At 38.9% G+C, this 17,883-nt stretch overlaps 1 protein-coding gene across 3 annotated transcripts in view; it reads left to right on the top strand.

Moving 5' to 3' along the window:
• The window catches only part of LOC132884411 (potassium voltage-gated channel subfamily KQT member 2), a 126,097-nt gene that overhangs the window by 95,589 nt on the left and 12,625 nt on the right, over positions 1 to 17,883 (top strand). For 2 of the 3 annotated variants that reach the window (XM_060918256.1, XM_060918257.1), the window contains exons 8-12: positions 1,228 to 1,322; positions 10,535 to 10,603; positions 10,781 to 10,810; positions 11,050 to 11,273; positions 12,260 to 12,307. In XM_060918256.1, the coding sequence (XP_060774239.1) occupies positions 1,228 to 1,322; positions 10,535 to 10,603; positions 10,781 to 10,810; positions 11,050 to 11,273; positions 12,260 to 12,307 (466 nt within the window). The remainder of the gene's footprint in view (positions 1 to 1,227; positions 1,323 to 10,534; positions 10,604 to 10,780; positions 10,811 to 11,049; positions 11,274 to 12,259; positions 12,308 to 17,883) is intronic. The other variant, XM_060918258.1, reaches the window with a different exon arrangement.

The following is a 17,883-nucleotide window of genomic DNA, read 5'->3' on the forward strand; positions in this document are numbered from 1 at the left end:
TGAAAGAGAAATGTTGTCCCATTTTTGCCTGAGATACAACTTTGGTTGCTCAACAATTTGGGGTCTCCTTTGTCATATTTTGCACTTCATAATGCGCCAAATGTTTTCAATGAGAGACAGGTCTAGACTGCAGGCAGGCCAGTTTAGCACCCGGACTCTTTTACTACAGAGCCATGCACTTTTAATATGTGCAAAAAGTGGTTTAGTATTGTCTTACTGAAAGAAGGAAGGCCGTCCCTGAAAAAGATTTTGTCTGGATGGCAGCATATTGCTCTGAAACATGTATATATCATTCAACATTAATGATGCCTTCCCAGATGTACAAGCTACCCATGTCATGTGCACTAATGCACCCTCATACCATCACAGATGCTGGCTTTTGAACTGTGTGCTGATAACAAGCCGGATGGTCAGTTAGGTTAATGTGGGGTGGCCTTGGGCTGAAGTGCCCTTGAGCAAGGTACCTAACCCCTGACTGCTCCCCGGGCGCTCTAGTGTGGCTGCCCACTGCTCTGGGTGTGTTCACTGCTTCAGATGGGTTAAATGCAGAGGATGAATCTCACTGTGCTTGAAGTGTGCATGTGATAAATAAAGGTTTCTTTCTTCTTTCTATATGCAGGGTCATGCATTTAGGTGGAAGTAGCAAAACATTCCTTTGTTTGTTTTTAAAGGCGTGGCAAAGCCTGAATATCAAATAAAATGTGGCACTTCCACCCAAATACATGATCACCCTATGTTAATGGTAGTTTTGTGGTCATGTTTGATTTTCTTTTTAAAATTCTTTTGCGGTTTTGTGTACAAATGCATTTTATGAGTTTTTATCTCCACCCATTTCAGTCAGAAGCAAGCCAGCATGGTAGTCAAGTGTAAACTAATTACAAAAATGTTTGACTTTCTATGGCTGCTTAGAAAAGCAAAGGATTTACTTAAACATTTAGCGTGTATAGTAAAAATATCTGAGCTGTTCAACATCACATCAAAGAAAATCAATAGACAAGCCTTAGTTTTGGTTGGGTTTTTTTGCATCTCCTTGAGTGTTCCTATTCAATGTTATAATTAATGTTTGTTTTATTGTTATATAACTACCCAAAATCATTTTGTGCATTTTGTTTTATTCACATTTTATATTAAATTATCTATTTAATATAACATGACCAATCTCTTCATTACATTAAGGAGCATGGTGCTTGTGCTAGTTATGTTGTGCTGTTTGATTTGACATTTTAGGCAGCTTGGAGAGTGTATGCTACCAATCTCTCTCGCACAGACCTGCAGTCAACTTGGGACTACTATGAGAGAACTGTGTCAGTCCCTATGTACAGGTATGAGGCTTGACAGAATTTCTCCCTGTCGATCTCAAAAGTCATGTAATATTTATTCGTATTTTTTCCAGAATCTCGGCTCCAATTCATCTCCTATACAGATGCACGCACATCCCCCCCCCCCCCCAACACACGCACATGCACCCCCTCTCTGTCCTGGTTTAATTCTCAATATATATTCTCCTTTGTGTCAGAAGAGAACAATGCACAAGTTGCATTGATCCAGACTGTGACCTTATTTTGAAGGGGGTTGGGAGGGGGGAAAAATCTGCCATAAAGTATTGCAGCTTCTATGAATGGGGGATTTTGTAGTATAACAGAATGAGTATTGGGGATCCATGTTCCTAAAAACTTTGTGAGACAAAGAAACTTTTAATGGTTTAATACAACAGCCTTTGATTGTATCCGCATAGGGCTGGTGTGGCTGCGGGCTTTCATTCTACTTGATAGTTGATTGGAAACCAAGATGCACTGATTGAACAAGTGGAATAAAGTGTGGCTCTTGCTTAGGAGGAAATAAACCCTCCAGCCAGCTCTAATGGTTTGTTCAAAGTAAAAAGTATTCTTCTAGGAAATAGATTCTTGAGTACATCTCAACGTATATTGAGAACATTATATGAATTACTGAAGGCATCTGCCATTGCAAATATCACTGTGTTCTCAGCCTGTCAGTCCACTGGGAGTCAGATTCATTTATTGGAAAATTTAAACTAAAGGTTATGTGAGAATCAGTGCCCAAAAGGAAAATAAACAAGAAGACAGAGACATCTATATCCTCCGTCCTATATACCAACTATATACCAAGTTTCAAGATATTATTTGTCACATTTTTCAAGTTCTGCTGCAGGAAACCAACCCTACCTCTTTACACTGACCTCAGCAGCCCATGGCATAAACCCACCGGACCTTTGGTCCAGGTGAGCTAAATATTAAAATTTCTCACATTTCTTAGTATCAGAAGGCACATACAGTTAGGTCCATAAATATTTGGACAGAAACAACATTTTTCTAATTTTGGTTCTGTACATTACCACAATGAATTTTGAACAAAACAATTCAGATGCAGTTGAAGTTCAGACTTTCAGCTTTAATTCAGTGGGTTGAACAAAATGATTGCATAAAAATGTGAGGAACTAAAGCATTTTTTAAACACAATCCCTTCATTTCAGGGTCTCAAAAGTAATTGGACAAATTAAATAATTGTCAATAAAATGTTCATTTCTAATACTTGGTTGAAAACCCTTTGTTGGCAATGACTGCCTGAAGTCTTGAACTCATGGACATCACCAGACGCTGTGTTTCCTCCTTTTTAATGCTCTGCCAGGCCTTTACTGCAGCGGTTTTCAGTTGCTGTTTGTTTGTGGGCGTTTCTGTCTGAAGTTTAGTCTTTAACAAGTGAAATGCATGCTCAATTGGGTTGAGATCAGGTGACTGACTTGGCCATTCAAGAATATTCCACTTCTTTGCTTTAATAAACTCCTGGGTTGCTTTGGCTTTATGTTTTGGGTCATTGTCCATCTGTATTATGAAACGCCGACCAATCAGTTTGGCTGCATTTGGGTGGATTTGAGCACACAGTATGTCTCTGAATACCTCAGAATTCATCCGGCTGCTTCTGTCCTGTGTCACATCATCAATAAACACTAGTGACCCAGTGCCACTGGCAGCCATGCATGCCCAAGCCATCACACTGCCTCCACCGTGTTTTACAGATGATGTGGTATGCTTTGGATCATGAGCTGTACCACGCCTTCGCCATACTTTTTTCTTTCCATCATTCTGGTAGAGGTTGATCTTGGTTTCATCTGTCCAAAGAATGTTCTTCCAGAACTGTGCTGGCTTTTTTAGATGTTTTTTAGCAAAGTCCAATCTATCCTTTTTATTCTTGAGGCTTATGAGTGGCTTGCACCGTGCAGTGAACCCTCTGTATTTACTTTCATGCAGTCTTCTCTTTATGGTAGATTTGGATATTGATACGCCTACCTCCTGGAGAGTGTTGTTCACTTGGTTGGCTGTTGTGAAGGGGTTTCTCTTCACCATGGAAATTATTCTGCGATCATCCACCACTGTTGTCTTCTGTGGGCATCCAGGTCTTTTTGCATTGATGAGTTCACCAGTGCTTGTTTTCTTTCTCAGGATGTACCAAACTGTAGATTTTGCCACTCCTAATATTGTAGCAATTTCTCGGATGTTTTTTTCCTGTTTTCGCAGCTTAAGGATGGCTTGTTTCACCTGCATGGAGAGCTCCTTTGACCGCATGTTTTCTTCACAGCAAAATCTTCCAAATGCAAGTACCACACCTCAAATCAACTCCAGGCCTTTTATCTGCTTAATTGAGAATGGCATAACGAAGGAATTGCCCACACCTGCCCATGAAATAGCTTTTGAGTCAATTGTCCAATTACTTTTGGTCCCTTTAAAAACAGGGTGGCACATGTTAAGGAGCTGAAACTCCTAAACCCTTCATCCAGTTTTAATGTGGATACCCTCAAATGAAAGATGAAAGTCTGGATTTATGTCCATGTCCATTATATAACTATAACCTGAATATGTTTCAGTAAACAGGTAAAAAAACAAAATTTGTCAGTGTCCAAATATATATGGACTTAACTGTATACATTACTTAATCAACACATATACCAACTTTCAAGACCATAACACTCATAGCTTTCAAGTTCTGCTCTGGAAACAAAACCTACCCCTAAGACTAACCTGAAAGACTAAATCTGAAATTGTTTCCATGGAAACATGAAAAATTAAAATTTCTCAAATTTCTTAGTATGAAAAGGCATATCTACATCACCTTGTTAACATGTATACCAAGTTTCAAATCTGTGTCATGAATAGTTTTGGATATATGCTCCGGAAACGAACATTGCTCTTAGAAACTAAGTCATGATCTATTTTTTTATGTAAAAATTTGAAAAAATACTTATTTTTTTCAAAAATCCTAAATAGCTAAAAGCACCAGTTCACATGTTGTGAGATGTGATATATATATATATATATATATATATATATATATATATATATATATATATATATATATATATATATATATGAGATATGGCCCGGAAATGAAAATGTGACCAGACAGACAGGCGGATGGATGGATGGATGGATGGATGGATGGATGGATGGATGGATGGACGGAACCCATTTCTAAAAGGCACATCTACAACCCCGATTCCAAAAAAGTTGGGACAAAATACAAATTGTAAATAAAAACGGAATGCAATGATGTGGAAGTTTCAAAATTCCATATTTTATTCAGGGCAGCACGGTGGTGTAGTGGTTAGCGCTGTCGCCTCACAGCAAGAAGGTCCGGGTTCGAGCCCCGTGGCCGGCGAGGGCCTTTCTGTGCGGAGTTTGCATGTTCTCCCCATGTCCGCGTGGGTTTCCTCCGGGTGCTCCGGTTGCCCCCACAGTCCAAAGACATGCAGGTTAGGTTAACTGGTGACTCTAAATTGACCGTAGGTGTGAATGTGAGTGTGAATGGTTGTCTGTGTCTATGTGTCAGCCCTGGCGACTTGTCCAGGGTGTACCCCACCTTTCGCCCGCAGTCAGCTGGGATAGGCTCCAGCTTGCCTGCGACCCTGTAGAACAGGATAAAGCAGCTAGAGATAATGAGATGAGATGAAATAGAACAAAGATGACATATCAAATGTTTAAACTGAGAAAATGTATCATTTAAAGAGAAAAATTAGGTGATTTTAAATTTCATAACACATCTCAAAAAAGTTGGGACAAGGCCATGTTTACCACTGTGAGACATCCCCTTTTCTCTTTACAACAGTCTGTAAACGTCTGGGGACTGAGGAGACAAGTTGCTCAAGTTAAGGGATAGGAATGTTAACCCATTCTTGTCTAATGTAGGATTCTAGTTGCTCAACTGTCTTAGGTCTTTTTTGTTGTATCTTCCGTTTTATGATGCGCCAAATGTTTTCTATGGGTGAAAGACCTGGACTGCAGGCTGGCCAGTTCAGTACCCGGACCCTTCTTCTACGCAGCCATGATGCTGTAATTGATGCAGTATGTGGTTTGGCATTGTCATGTTGGAAAATGCAAGGTCTTCCCTAAAAGAGACGTCATCTGGATAGGAGCATATGTTGCTCTAGAACCTGGATATACCTTTCAGCATTGATGGTGTCTTTCCAGATGTGTAAGCTGCCCATGCCACATGCATTAATGCAACCCCATACCATCAGAGATGCAGGCTTCTGAACTGAGTGCTGATAACTTGGGTCGTCCTTCTCCTCTTTAGTCCGAATGACACGGCGTCCCTGATTTCCATAAAGAACTTCAAATTTTGATTCGTCTGACCACAGAACAGTTTTCCACTTTGCCACAGTCCATTTTAAATGAGCCTCGGCCCAGAGAAGACATCTGCGCTTCTGGATCGTGTTTAGATACGGCTTCTTCTTTGAACTATAGAGTTTTAGCTGGCAACGGCGGATGGCACGGTGAATTGTGTTCACAGATAATGTTCTCTGGAAATATTCCTGAGCTCATTTTGTGATTTCCAATACAGAAGCATGCCTGCATGTGATGCAGTGCCGTCTAAGGGCCCGAAGATCATGGGGACCCAGTATGGTTTTCCGGCCTTGACCCTTACGCACAGAGATTCTTCCAGATTCTCTGAATCTTTTGATGATATTATGCACTGTAGATGATGATGTGTTCAAACTCTTTGCAATTTTACACTGTCGAACTCCTTTCTGATATTGCTCCACTATTTGTCGGCGCAGAATTGGGGGGATTGGTGATCCTCTTCCCATCTTTACTTCTGAGAGCCGCTGCCACTCCAAGATGCTCTTTTTATACCCAGTCATGTTAATGACCTATTGCCAATTGACCTAATGAGTTGCAATTTGGTCCTCCAGCTGTTCCTTTTTTGTACCTTTAACTTTTCCAGCCTCTTATTGCCCCTGTCCCAACTTTTTTGAGATGTGTTGCTGTCATGAAATTTCAAATGAGCCAATATTTGGCATGAAATTTCAAAATGTCTCACTTTCAACATTTGATATGTTGTCTATGTTCTATTTTGAATACAATATCAGTTTTTGAGATTTGTAAATTATTGCATTCTGTTTTTATTTACAATTTGTTCTTTGTCCCAACTTTTTTGGAATCGGGGTTGTACATCACCTTGTTAACATGTATACCAAGTTTCAAATCCGTATCATGAATAGTTTTGGATATATGCTCCGGAAACAAACATTGCTCTTAGAAACTAAGTCAAAATCTATTTTTTTATGTAAAAATTTGAAAAAATACTTTTTTTCAAAAATCCAAAATAGCAAAATGCATCAGTTCACATCTTGCGTGATATGTATACAAAGTTTCATGATGATATCTTCAGTAGTTTTAAAGATATGGCCCGGAAATGAAAATGTGACCGGACAGACAGGCAGATGGATGGACAGCCGGACAGACAGCCGAACGGACGGACAGAACCCGTTTCTATATCCTCCACCAAACTTTGTTTGGGCAGGGGATAATAAAGCATGCTAGAGTTCTTTTATTGGAACATGATTTCTTGATCATCTTCTCTCAACCACAATATTATAACCAGCCAGTGATGAGTTTCCCAAAAGGCTCTTAATGCTAAGAGCATTTTAACTAGGAGAGAGAGTGTTCATTGTGCTGCTTGCTCTACCATTTAATGATTATCTTTGTGCTGCAATGCTTTTGGGAAACTCAGACCAGATAAATTAGCAAACACATGTCCTGACTCTAGTGATTCTACTTCTACACATCTTGTGAACACATAAGTAGTTAGAGAAATATTAATGCAGTATCTTATATACTCCCTGTTCTTTCACTGCACTGCAATATGAACCCTGCAAGAGAATTTCCAAAATGTCAACATTCTAAATTTGAAAAGCAATAAATATTATTTTTTAAAACACAAATAGAAGCAAAATAGAACATAGCTCACTGGCAGTATCTCTACTGGCAAAACAGTATCTGTACTAACCTTTCACAATTCTACCTAAAGTACTACCAAGTCCTTAAAGGCTAGCCTTGCCACTTGGCAGCCATCTTGGTAATGCACCTGGGCAGTTATTTTGGGCTAACAAGACAAAGCACCTCTCTAAATGAATGGGGAGAGACAGCCATAACTGCACTTTCAATGTCAGAAAGAAACAGTCATCTCAAACAGTTTTCATGAACATGACAATGAGTTCAGTGTTCTTCAGTGGTCTTCCCAGTCACAGGATCCGAATCCAATAGAACACCGTTGAGATATGGTAGAATGAGAAATTCACAGCATGAAAGTGCATCAGAGAAATCTACAGGAATTGTGTGATGCAATCATGTCAGCAGGGCCGTTGACAGCTTTGGCTGGGCCCGGGACAAAATAATCTGAGTGGGCCCCCCCCCCCAAATAATCTGAGTGCCCCCCCCCCCCCACACACACACACACATACGCGCGCACACACATCGCCACACAGCAACCACCCACACCCAACCCCTCTTTTCACAGTCTCCATTCACTCCAACCCTTAAATAACAGGTATTCCAAGCCCATTATAACAGTCAACCATTTTATTTCAACATTTCAACATATTTACAGTTTGAACATTTCCTTAGTCTGCAACTATTCAGGTGCGAAATGCAATGCGCCGGACTTTTGCTGTGGCAAAGTCATCAATAAGGTCATTGAAGTCCAGTTTCTTTGCAAGTTCGTGATCTATAGAGAGCATAGCCAGCCCATTGAGCCTCTCCTGTGACATGTTTGAGCGCAGGTAGTTGATAAACCAAAATGATTGTTTACGGGATGGAACTGGGCCTCAATGAGAAGGGAGTTATGGCTTTCCCAAAATCTGAACATAGAAGCATCACCACTAGTGATGTGTACAGTGAGTTTTTCAGTGTATTTTTTTGTCTTGTTTTTCATAAACGTCCTTTCCGTACTCGATTTAGAATGTTACAAAAAAAATTGACACCCTCCCAACCACGTAACATTAGCCTATCTGACCTGGGGGCTGACACGTTTATTACGGATAAACCAAAAGGATTACAACGTTCCCTGGATATAGAACTGGACCGAGAAGATTTCAAAATCTTAACGTGTAAGCAACAACAATAAAACAGAGGTTGTTTTATTCATTTAGGGCTTATTAGGCTACTTTCATTAATTGCGCTTTTCATACAGGCCTATCATTTTTCACTTGAGCAAGGGAATTGTTTGAAGAGTATCCAGTCTAAGCGAAAGTTTAATGTTTTGTGACAGACTAACCTCAAAACACCCCATTTATAGCCCATTCGTTACATTAAACTCTATCTAGCTGGCAATTTCACATGCCGTCGTATCTACACGGGATGATTTCCAACAAAATAAGGTTTAATTAACAAGAGGCAGCGTTCCACGGGCTTTCAGCTAACCGGAGTCCAGCTCAGCGCAGCTCAGCAAGCGTGCCTAAAACATTTGGATATGATTGCGGGCCAATGTGCTATTCTTTGCTTCATTGAGATATATGCAACACAGTGTTATTAAACCGATATGTTTATGAAATAATTCAATGCCCTGTACATTTCAGTGTTCACTCAGTGTACCCTGCTATCCCCTACTTTATAATTATGAATGGCGCGTTGCGCGTGCTGGGGTTACATTACGGGGCTGGAAAAAAGTTATCTGTGTCTTACCTGGCTCAGCTGCCCCACTGCCTTCACCACCTGCTGCATCATCTGAATCTTTTCTAAAATATCTATGCAGTGAGCCCCTGAGGCTCTTGGCTTCTTCATCTCTTTTTCTCTTTTCTTTTCTTTTCTTTGCTCCTGACTTGTGCATGTTGGCAAACGGGCTCGCACGCTTATTGTCGAAGCGTTATGATGGAATAGTGCCGTGTTATTTGGCGCCTTAATCAAAGACCAAACCATTTCTGCATTAGGGGTGGTAGGTGGGTTCTTGAATCTATTTTCGAAGACAATAAAGGCAAAAGAACCAGAAATCATTCATTGAATGCAAATATAGCACATTTTTCTCCCCCAAATCAACACATTTTGAAATGAAACAGAATGATTAATGGCATCTTCATGAGGGACCAGTTCTGCCCCCCCCCCCCCCCCCCCCCCCATGCCTGGGCCCGGGACAAAATACCCGGTTGTCCCCCCCTGTCGACGGCCCTGCATGTCAGCATGGACCAGCATCTCTAAGGAATGTTTCCAACATCTTGTAGAATCCATGCCATGAAGAATTGAGGCTATTTTGAGAGGAAATAGAGGCCCTACCCAGTATTACTATAGTGGTCCTATTAAAATACTCCATATATATCCGTATAACTATCCTTCTCTCTATGACTTTCATCTTTCTAGCTTTTATATCACTGTAGCCACACTTTTTCACCTCACAAGGCAGACTGAAGCACTGCATACCCCATGCAGAACCTCACACCTTCAACTTTTTTGCTACATATTCATATACAGTACACACTTAGACCTGCCATGCACCACATTTTCTCACTTCAATTTGACTATTCTGCATCAGTCTTTCACACTTCAGGTTTATTTTCTTCCTGCTTGCAAATTTATACCTTGAAGCCCACCATGGATTTATTGTTTCTCCACCTCTTGCCACTGCACACTCGGTTCTAGCAGGCTGATAGCTGGAAACATGGCATACATCTGACATCCTTAATTCTGAGATTTAAAAGGTGGTGTAGTGGTTAGCACTGCTGCCTCACAGCAAGAAGGTACTGGGTTCGAGTCCACACTCCTGTGTGGAGTTTGCATTTTCTCCTCATGTTTGTGTGGGTTTCTTCCAGGTGCTCTGGTTTCCCTCACAGTCCAAAGACATGCAGGTTAGGTTAACTGGTGGCTCTAAAATGACCGTAGGTGTGAATGTGAGTGTGAATGGTTGTTTGTCTCTATGTGTCAGCCCTGCAATGACCTGGCGACTTGTCCAGGGTGTACCCCACCTCTCGCCCATAGTCAGCTGGGATAGGCTCCAGCTTGCCCGTGACCCTGCACAGGATAAGCGGTTACGGATAATGGATGGATGTTTAAATCTTTGTTACTGCTAGTCTGTTCTTGCCCTTTAAATATGCCTTTCACATTCTCATAACAAAGTGTCATGGAATATGTTCACACACATTTATTGTTTGCTTTGCCATGTTTGCATAATCATTATGTAGTATTTAGGAACATAAATTGACAGGCAACACACATTACTACTGTGATTAATTAACAGTTCTGTATTTTTTCAGACTCATTCCCCCCCTAAACCAGCTTGATCTGCTCAGAAATCTGAAGAGCAAATCTGGTCTTTCTTTTAGGTAACATAATAGTCTATAATTGCAGATGTATTTTATTATCACGTAATAATAATAATAATAATAATAATAATAATAATAATAAGCAATAACAATAATCAAAGTCATGCCCTATGGTTATTTCTGTTTGTTTCTAGATAACCATCCTGTCATATATTAAATATGTGCTTTCTCACACAGGAAGGAAGCCCAACCAGAGCCATCTCCAAGGTAAATATATTTTTCAACTCACATATGTACAGTTTACACGTCAGTTTTTTCTCTTTGGTCTTTACTGCTGTCATTCCTCATAATCATTAATGATACTTGTTTGTCTGATAGATAAAATCTGTTTGCAGCCAACTGTAAAGTTTCCTACTTGGCTTTTGTCAGACAATGCAAGCTGATTTTTTAAAATAAGTGGTTTAAATGATCACTGAGATTTATCATAATACGTTTATCATTTGCAGTCAGAAGGTCAGTCTGAAAGAGCGAGTGTTCTCCAGCCCAAGAAGCTCTGGAACAAAGGGGAAAAGTTCACCTCAAGGTCAGCAGCCACTGAGACGCTCTCCCAGTGCAGATAATATTGAAGACAGTCCTTCTAAAGTGCCCAAGAGCCTGAGCTTTGGTGACCGTAGCCGTGCTAGACAAGCATTTCGCTTCAAAGGGGCGGCTTCACGCCAAAACTCAGAAGGTGAGGGAATCTTGTAAAAATGTATGCATGTATAAGTACATTTTGTTTCTGAACCTTGGTTCAGTGGACAGTGGAAGGTCTGTATAATTGTATGTGTATTAGAGATTGATCTTTGGGGTTTTTGAGTGTTCAGGGATATTGTATTGTATTGTAGGTGATTTGTATGGGTGTTAAGTCATTGTTCAAATTCTGCTATCTCTATTATCATTTTAATTTCTGTTAAACTATACTAAAATACTAAAACATTTTTAAGAACTGAGGATTAAACTTCTTTTAATGTTGGCGAAAAATGAACGAATTGAAGTTACCTAAATTGACTGAATGGCTGCTAAATTTATAAGTTTTAAACATCAGGATTCTTGTTCTTTTTCCTATGAGTTATTGCATGTAATAAATACCTGGTAACTTGTGTTATAGCGTGACATGCTTTTTTTTTTATTGCTGGCATTTTTTGTAATTGTGCTCCTGGTTTTGGTGTAATGCGTAGCTTCTTTGTGTTGGTGAATATATATACTTTAAATGTGGAGTGGAAGCACAGAAACTCTGGAACAGAAAGTTAAACTATTTGATAATAGTGTAGTTTCTGCATGAATCATCTTTATCAAGTCCTTTATATTGCATAGAAATTATAGCTATTGTGGCTGCACCAGAGTTTGTGTATTTTTACAATATTTTTTGGGAAAAAAAATGCATTCAAGCTTGCTTCCTGGTCACACTTTTTACAAAGTGCAATTTTGCAAAGCCCTAAAAATGGCATTTTTATATTTAACTTAGGAAGTATTAGAAATCAAAGTGTATGTAAATGTTTAACCCAGTATTATTATTTTTTCTTTCTTGTAAAACTATGGGCTCTGGTAATAGCACATTGTGTAAAGTGCAACCTATCTGTAATCAATGTGTGCTGATTTGTCCCCCATTGTTTTTTTTAATGAATATGGATCCTGATGATGTCCTTTTCATTTCTCTGTTCGATGCTGATGCTAAAGTGCTGATTGAGATGCAGGCGGAAGATTTGAGGCAGAAGAGCTCTCCAGGTCAGGCAAACCAGATGGGTCCTGTACAACTTCTCCCCTTTAAAACAGCACTATTCAAAATCATACTAACTTTCATTCTAACTTCCTGTTGGTATATATACTGATGTTACTGACTTTTGAATTCTGATTTTTTTTTCCCTCATTGTAACTTTTATTTCACAAAATACATGCAACAGCCGAGCATGTGATTTGGTTACAACATACCACGTGCTTTCAACTGAATAATAGAAATGCTTGATATGTTGTAGATTGGGCATTACAGTACGTAAACAGTGGACCTAGCCCACATTTATGTTGATTAAATTCTTAGTATTTTGAAGACCACTTTGCTGTTTAGCTACCAAGAGCTTGTGAAATAAGATGCGAAATTAGTTCAAATTTAATAAATATTGTTTGTTTTTGTTTGTTTGTTTTATTTTCTGGAAAACTTGATGTGAATACATTGAGAAATTTCCTCTCAATTCAAATTCTTCTAAAAATTATATCTTGACGCAACCTGCAGTACTTTTAATATTGCAGAGTTTTACTCATAGAGTAATGGACTGTTTCTTGTTCTTATGGTTCATTCCATGAGGAAACACTTGCGTACTGTGCTTTTGTTTAATGTTTTAGATTTAAATTTTTTATTCCATTATTTTTAATTTACTTTACCTTATTCTTCCTTGGAGTTGCTTGATTTGAGAAGGAAAAAATGTACAGAATAGCATATAGGGCTTATCAATAAACAATAACAGTGACATTTAAAAATAATATAATATAATACATAATTTGTCTTTAAATGTTAGAAGTTTAAATAATAAAAATGTATATGTTTGCTAACTAATTTTATCTGCATCAAAGTTCAAGTGTATTTGCATTAATATGCTGTTAAGTCTAATGGGAATGTTAATTAATTTTTTTAGTTCTACCTTTAGTACCTACTAAAACAATGTTTTGATTTATTACACTCAGAACCATCAAATTTCCCTTTTTAGGGTTTGTTTCAGAAGATGTTAGTGATAATATCTTAGATAGTGTCTTCTCCCATACTGATACATACCGGTACACTACATACACATGTACACTATGTGCAGTAATTAATGGCAGTATTAATGAAGGATTAAGTCATGTACTGTATGTCTTGGTTTTGTTTCAAAATATGTCAGTGATTACCATCTAAAGCAAAATAGCACTTTGGAAATCAACCAGACTTTTAAGTAAAATGAATACATTGAACGATAGTTAACTAGTTAACTGCTAACATAATTGAACACTACAAATAACATTCATCTCAGCTTAAAAACAAATCTTTGGCAGAACTTCATGTGAGGCTACATTTACATTTCTTTATATTACATTTAAGTATGGCGGCACAGTGGTGTAGTGGTTAGCGCTGTTGCCTCACAGCAAGAAGGTCCGGGTTCGAGCCCCGTGGCCGGCGAGGGCCTTTCTGTGTGGAGTTTGCATATTGTCCGCGTGGGTTTCCTCCGGGTGCTCCGGTTTCCCCCACAGTCCAAAGACATGCAGGTTAGGTTAACTGGTGACTCTAAATTGACCGTAGGTGTGAATGTGAGTGTGAATGGTTGTCTGTGTCTATGTGTCAGCCCTGTGATGACCTGGCGACTTGTCCAGGGTGTACCCTGCCTTTTGCCCGTAGTCAGCTGGGATAGGCTCCAGCTTGCCTGCGACCCTGTAGAACAGGATAAAGTGGCTAGAGATAATGAGATGAGATGACATTTAAGTATGCCATTGTCCTTTCTTAAATAATTTCTACTAACCCCATTTCCAGAGAGTTGGAGTATTTTTCAAAATGCAATAAAAATGAAAATCTGTGGTTTGTTAACTCATGTGAACCTTTACTGAACTGACAAAAGTACAAAGAAGAGCTTTTCAATAGTTTTACTGACCAACTTAATTGTATTTTGTAAATATAAATGAAGTTAGAATTTGATGCCTACAACACACTCAAAAAAAAAAAGTTGGGACAGAGGTAAAATAAGACAAAAGTTCATAGGATATTCAAGTAACACCATTTTTGGAAGATTCCACAATAAGCAGGTTAATCGGTCACATGATTGGGTATAAAAGGAGCAGTACCAAAGGCTCAGTCTTTGTAAGCAAGGATGGGTTGTGGCTCACTCGCTTGTGCCAAAATTCGTGAGAGAATTGTTTGTTAGTTCAAAAAGAACATTTATCAATGTAAGATTTTAGGTCTTTCAATATCTACAGTACATAATATTGTGAAAAGATTCAGGGAATTCGTAGACATCTCAGTGTGTAAAGGGCAAGGTTGGAAACCACTGTTGAATGTGTGTGACCTTCAAGCCGTCAGGTGGCACTACCTGAGAAACCATCACGCTAATGTGACAAATATAGCCACATGGACTTAGGAGTACTTTGGAAAACCGTTGTCACTTAACACAGTCTGTGCTGCATCCAGAAATGCAACTTAAAACCGTATTACACAAGGAGGAAGCCATTCATCAATTCTATGCAGAAACGCTGCTGATTTCTCTGGGTCTGAACTCATCTCAGATGGACCCAAAGACAGTGAAAATGTGTGCTGTGGTCAGATGAGTCCACATTTCAGCTTGTTTTCGGGAAAACCAGACATCATGTTCTTAGTGCCAAAGGTGAACATGATCATCTAGTTTATCAGAGAAAGGTGCAAAAGCCAGCATCTATGATGGTATTGGGTGGATCAATGTCCACGGCATGGGTGAGTTGCATGTGTACAGTATGAAGGTACCATTGATATATTGTAGCATATACTGGGATTTTAGAGAGACATATTCATCAAGGCAGTCTCTTCCCAGAAAGTCCATGGTTGTTTGAGCAGGACAATGCCAGGCCTCATTCTGCACAGTCTACAACAATGTGGCTTCATAGACACAGAGTGAGTGTGCTTGACTGGCCTGCTGCCTGTCCAGCTCTATCTCCTATTGAGAATATATGGCACATCATGAAGAGGAGAATCAGACAATGGCGACCACGGACTGCTGAGCAGCTGAAGTCTTATCAAGCAAAAATGGACAAAAGTTCCAATTCCAAAACTGCAAGAAATGGTATCCTCAGATCATCAGATCCTTTTAAAAAGTGATATTAAAAGGAAAGGTGATGTAATACAATGGTAGTAATGCCTCTGTTCCAACTTTTTTTGAGTGTGTTGCAGGCATCAAATTCCAACGTCATTTATATTTACACAATACAATTAAGTTGGTCAGTAAAACTATTGAAAATCTTTTCTTTGTACTTTTTCAGTTAAATAAAGGTTCAAGTGAATTAACAAATCACAGATTTTTATTTTTCTTGCATTTTGGAAAATATCCCAACTTTTCTGGAAATGGGGTTAGCAATTATCACAAAAGATATATGTTTTGCTTAAGCTATAAAAATCATATGCATAAAATTGTATTTTATTTTTTAATCATATTCATAAGCAGTTTTATGCATAATTAGGTAACAAATAGCAAAGTAATTTTCATACCTTATCTGGAGTCTTCCTGAATGGTAATACTGTTCTGTATGTTGTTTGATTAATTTTAAAAAAGACAACACCTATCTTTATGTTCTGTTCTCTTTCTTTATTTCCTTCTCTGAGTGCATGTATATTTCATTTAATTCCAATAAGGTACACTTCCCAACACTGGTCCTGTCGTACCTCCTGTCTTGCAATTTTTAGTGTTTTCCCTGCTCTCAGTTCAGGAAAGGCTGTTAATAAGCAGATTAGTGTAAATGGGTTCGTCAGAGAAGGAAAAACACTACAATGTGCAGTACATGAGGACCAGGATTGGATACCTATCCTATAAGGCAAGACCAGCCCTACATACCGTACAGTGGTGCTTGAAAGTTTGTGAACCCATTAGAATGTTCTATATTTCTGCATAAGACCTAAAACATCAGATTTTCACACAAGTCCTAAAAGTAGATAAAGAGAAACCAGTTAAACAAATGAGACAAAAATATTATACTTGGTCAATTATTTATTGAGGGAAATGATCCAATATTACATATCTGTGAGGGGCAAAAGTATGTGAACCTTTAGGATTAGCAGTTAATTTGAAAGTGAAATTAGAGTCAGGTATTTTTAATCAATGGGATGACAATCAGGTGTGAGTGGGCACCCTGTTTTATTTAATGAACAGGGATCTATCAAAGTCTGATCTTCACAACACATGTTTGTGGAAGTGTATCATGGCACGAACAAAGGAGACTTCTGAGGACCTTAGTAAAAGTGTTATTGATGCTCATCAGGCTGGAAAAGGTTACAAAACCATCTCTAAAGAGTTTGGACTCTACCAATCCACAGTCAGACAGTTTGTGTACAAATGGAGGAAATTCAAGACCATTGTTACCCTCCTCAGGAGTGGTCGACCAACAAAGATCACTCCAAGAGCAAGGCGTGTAATAGTCAGCGAGGTCACAAAGGACCCCAGGATAACTTTTAAGCAACTAAAGGCCTCTCTCACATTGGCTAATGTTCATGAGTCCACCATCAGGAGAACACTGAACAACAATGGTGTGCATGGCAGGGTTGCAAGGAGAAAGCCACTGCTCTCCAAAAAGAACATTGTTGCTAATCTGCAGTTTGCTAAAGATCACGCGAACAAGCCAGAAGGCTATTGGAAAAATGTTTTGTGGACGGATGAGACCAAAATAGAACTTTTTGGTTTAAATGAGAAGCTTTATTTTTGGAGAAAGGAAAACACTGCATTCCAGCATAAGAACCTTATCCCATCTGTGAAACATGATGGTGGTAGTATCATGGTTTGGGCCTGTTTTGCTGCATCTGGGCCAGGACAGCTTGCCATCATTGATCGAACAATGAATTCTGAATTATACCAGCGAATTCTAAAGGAAAATGTCAGAACATCTGTCCATGAACTGAATCTCAAGAGAAGGTGGGTCATGCAGCAAGACAATGAACGACCCTAAGCACACAAGTCGTTCTACCAAAGAATGGTTAAAGAAGAATAATGTTTTAAGGTCAGGAGTCAAACTGACTGACCTTAATCCAATCGAAATGTTGTGGAAGGACCTGAAGTGTGCAGTTCATGTGAGGAAACCCACCAACATCCAAGAGTTGCAGCTGTTCTGTATGGAGGAATGGGCTAAAATTCCTCCAAGCTGGTGTGCGGGACTGATCAACAGTTACCAGAAATGTTTAGTTGCAGTTATTGCTGCACAAGGAGGTCACACCAGATCCTGAAAGCAAAGGTTCACATACTTTTGCCACTCATAGATATGTAATATTGGATCATTTTCCTCAATAAATAAATGACCAAGTATAATATTTTTGTCTCGTTTGTTTAACTGGGTTCTCTTTATCTACTTTTAGGACTTGTGTGAAAATCTGATGATATTTGAGGTCATATTTATGCAGAAATATAGAAAATTCTAAAGGGTTCACAAACTTTCAAGCAACACTGTATACCCTTAAATGCCTTACTTTAAAAAAAAATTCAGGTAGTTTTTTTTCATTCATGTTCTTTAGCCATTCAATTTTAAATGGCCTTGTCATATAATTTCTCGGCAGCCACATTTTAACCTACATATTGTCATCTTTCTTCCCCAATTTTTGCAGCAATTGAAGGGTT

Source organism: Neoarius graeffei, chromosome 4 (genome assembly GCF_027579695.1).
Source record: "Neoarius graeffei isolate fNeoGra1 chromosome 4, fNeoGra1.pri, whole genome shotgun sequence".
Lineage (NCBI taxonomy): Eukaryota > Metazoa > Chordata > Actinopteri > Siluriformes > Ariidae > Neoarius > Neoarius graeffei.